Source organism: Sitodiplosis mosellana, unplaced genomic scaffold, assembly GCF_009176505.1.
Source record: "Sitodiplosis mosellana isolate CC-2019 unplaced genomic scaffold, AAFC_SMos_1.0 Smas_scaffold_5727, whole genome shotgun sequence".
Classification (NCBI taxonomy): domain Eukaryota; kingdom Metazoa; phylum Arthropoda; class Insecta; order Diptera; family Cecidomyiidae; genus Sitodiplosis; species Sitodiplosis mosellana.
In genome coordinates, this window is record NW_022600969.1 from 6,415 (window position 1) to 9,968 (window position 3,554).

The 3,554-nt window shown below is 40.3% G+C and overlaps 1 protein-coding gene across 1 annotated transcript; it reads right to left on the bottom strand.

Annotated features, from left to right (window-relative positions):
• Positions 1–2,016: 2,016 nt before the first annotated feature.
• LOC129572916 (uncharacterized) lies at positions 2,017–3,407 on the bottom strand (the record flags this gene model as incomplete). The annotated part of the gene is made up of 2 exons (XM_055453031.1): positions 2,017–2,292; positions 2,476–3,407. Coding segments are annotated over 2 exons (1,208 nt in total), but the record flags the coding sequence as incomplete, so codon positions are not given.
• Positions 3,408–3,554: the final 147 nt, after the last annotated feature.

A 3,554-nucleotide genomic window follows, 5' to 3' on the forward strand; every position in this document is an offset into this window, starting at 1 on the left:
ATCAATGCCAAATTATCCTTGACCTTTTCAGAAAAGGCAACATACAGATGGGTATTACTAGGCATTGGCGAGATGTATACTGTGCAAATGTACAAAAAATTATCTGAACCTTCGAGTTTGACTTGGATCCAGACATCCTCAACAAAGTTGATATTTGTTTCGAAGTCATATCTCCTAATTGAATCGATTGAGGGCTTATGCAAAATCCAACAACCACCTCCTCTAGTGGTGCCAGTTGCCTCGTAATTTCTGTCTCTACGGTGGGAAATATAGTTATTGGAAATATATTCGTTTGAATAAAAATCAGAATTAAGCCACGTTTCGGTCAAACACACAAAATGAGCCTTAATGTTTAAAAGGTTGGTGAAGAATTTCTTTGTTTTGGTTCTCAGTCCTCTCAAATTCTGATAAAAGAGCAGCGCCGCTATGATATCGTCGAATGATAATGACGAAGCCATGATAAACGAAGAAAATTCAAAGCAAATCGATGAATCAATGAGAAAAAAAAAGCAAAATAATTACGTTATTGAAAAAGAAAAAAAAAAAGTTAGCAAGATGAAATGATTTTAATGAAATATTTGATAGTAGTAATTTGGTTCGAATTAAAATGGTTTCAATTAACAATGAGCAGTTCAATCAAAATTATATTTACAGGTCATTTCACTGTGCTGGTTGCTTATCTCCGTCTCTTGTCATTCGATAGCCGTGGACTCATGGAGTCTGGCTTGGACCTCTTTGTAGTTGACTTCATTCCTTCGGTTAGTTTCGCCATTGCCGCCATAGAACGAACGACTGTTGGTTTGTCGCTTTCGGTTTTCTTAACAAGGCATCCATTAGCCGCAATCCAACACGAGTGAATCGTTTGTTCGCGCACTCCCTGACGTCCAACAGCCAAAAGACGAGCGAAGAATGGTGTAATGTGATTATTGATGAAAATTTGCTTTTTTCGCTGGTCGTCGGCGCATTGTGCTACATCACCAAGTACAACATTCTTCTTCGCCTTTGATTCCAACGCTGATAGCTTTTTGTTGAAATCGCTGAACTTCACCACGATTGTGCTCATTTGAGCAGATTTCCCAATCGTACGGTATACACCAGTGAAGTCAGATGGCACAAAGTTCAATCCAAATGCTTTGAAGATAGTCAGTGCAACATTGGTGACGTCTTCGTTATCCGTTTTCGGAAAACCGCAAATGTTCACGTTGTTTTTCAACTTTTGTTGTTTGTCCAGCTCTTTATCGTACGCAACAGCGTCAACCTTGCTTTCCATGTCATCCAATCGGCTAGTAACAGCAACTACATTTTGTTTGTTCGATTTCAGCTCAGCATTGATTGCTTCGAATTTACCGTCCAGTGACTTCTTCATCGTTGCGATTTCATCGGTAGTGTTTTGGTTTTGCCCTTTGATGTCCGATAAAATGGATAAAAGTTGATCATGTTTTGCGTCGGCATTTTTCTTGTTACGTTTTCCATCGACATTGGTGGTGTTTGCATTCACAGCGTTCGATTTGGCTGACTGGTTTAATGCTTTCGCTTTACTTGAACTGCGTGCACGATGGTTTTTTCCTCGGTCTGTCGGTTCACTCGATTTAACCGACGTTAAATCTATTTTCGGTGCTTCTTCATCACTCATGAGAAGAGAGTCATCGTCTCCAATAACCATTTTTGCTTCCGAATTTGCCATTTCGATGGTGATATTTCAATTCGACGGGATGATGAGAGAGAAAAAAAAACAACCAGCACTGAATGACACACGATGTTTGGTTATGTCATTGAGTCATTGTTGACAATTCACCGGCGAAAAAACGGGCGAAATGATACAGCCCTGCACGCTGAATAACTCTTCTTCTTTACTCTCTTCTTTTTCTTTCTTTCAATCACTTCTTTTTTCGATCGACGATAAACAAGATATTTCACGCTTTGCCGACTAAACTTCAATTTTTCCGAGGCCTTTTCAGTTTGTTTTATTATTAGAAAGTGTTTTGACTTTGATAGAGCGAGTATTTATTTTACAATTTATGATTTACTTGCAGCAGCTATTACTTGTATGCTGTTCACACTGTCAGACGAAACGTCCAAAACCAAATTGGTACCGTTGTCGGAAAACAAATCGTGACAAAACCCTCGTCTTGCGATGAAACGGTCGAGTGCATGCAAGAATGTTTGAGCGGTCAAATCGCCGGCTGCTTCCAAGTGAACTGCTTTGGTGACCATGCATGTAAATACGGCCACATATCCCTTGTATGACGATTGGCCTCGACCTTTTGATGCATGAATGTCGAATGGGCCAGCCTAATCAACGATAGATGCGGCGAATGGACGAGTTTGCTCGTTTAAACGATGAGCAGGTAACGAGCCCATCAATTGTTGTGATAAAGTCGGGTTGTGTTTGAAACACACGACGCATTTGTTGATGAAATTGCGGGCGAATGTGCGCACGTTCAAAATCCAAAAATTCTGTCTGATTTGGTTTACGGTCAATTGCGGGCCGCCGTGCAATGTGAGCTGATGATAAAATTTAACGATTAACCATGCTAGCCGACTCTTTGATGGAAGGATGATTGGAAATTTTTCGTTGAACGGCATGAAAGCGTTTTGTAAACGGCCGTTGACGCGTAGCAAATCATTTTCATCAAGAAATGGATTGAGTTTATAGATTTTGCTGGATCGGTCGATCGATTTTTGTTGACGGATTGAATGTAATTCGGCCGAAAATTCGAGAGACTGCACCCATCGTACGATGCAATTCTCGCTGGTTTGAATTTCAGCGACGGTGAGGGGATCGACTCGTTTGATTAATTCATTGACTGAATGGGATAGTTTCGATTTTGGCAGTTTGAGTTTGATTGAACGTTGTACGTTATGCACAAAGCGAATGGCGTAGGCGATCGAACGTCGTAAGCGATTGAAATTTGAAAATCGTTGCATTATGGATTCGATGCGTGGCGTTTCGTTGATTGTGACGTTGACAGACTTGAATTTCGATCGAAGCTCTTTTTTGTCGTCGGAGGCCAAATCAAATTTAGAAATTGGCCATTGAGATTCAGGTAAGGAAAGAAAACTTGGCCCTTTCCACCACAAAGTTGAGTCACGTAATTGAGTGACGTTTAAACCTCTGCTATTGCAATCAGCAGGATTTTGTTTTGATTCGATGTGACGCCACTGTTCAATTTCCGTGAAGGATAAAATGTGATGAATACGATTGAAAACAAATGTCGTCCAAAGATTTGGATCTCCGCGAATCCATGATAAAACGATCGATGAATCGGTCCAGAAAATTGTTTGGTGAATTTGCAATCGAAACATGGTTTGCACAGAATTAAACAATTTGACTGCCAAAACTGCACCACTTAATTCGGCACGGGGTATTGTGAGTGGATCACGAATCGGTGTAAGTTTGCTTTTTGCTGTAATTAAATTAACGTTAATATCATTTGTTGAAGTGATGGTACGTAAATAAATTGAAGCAGAATACGCATTGTTCGAGCTGTCGCAAAACACGTGCAATTGGTTTTCCTTAACGTGACTGTCTGTGTTGAGCCACCGGTGAATTT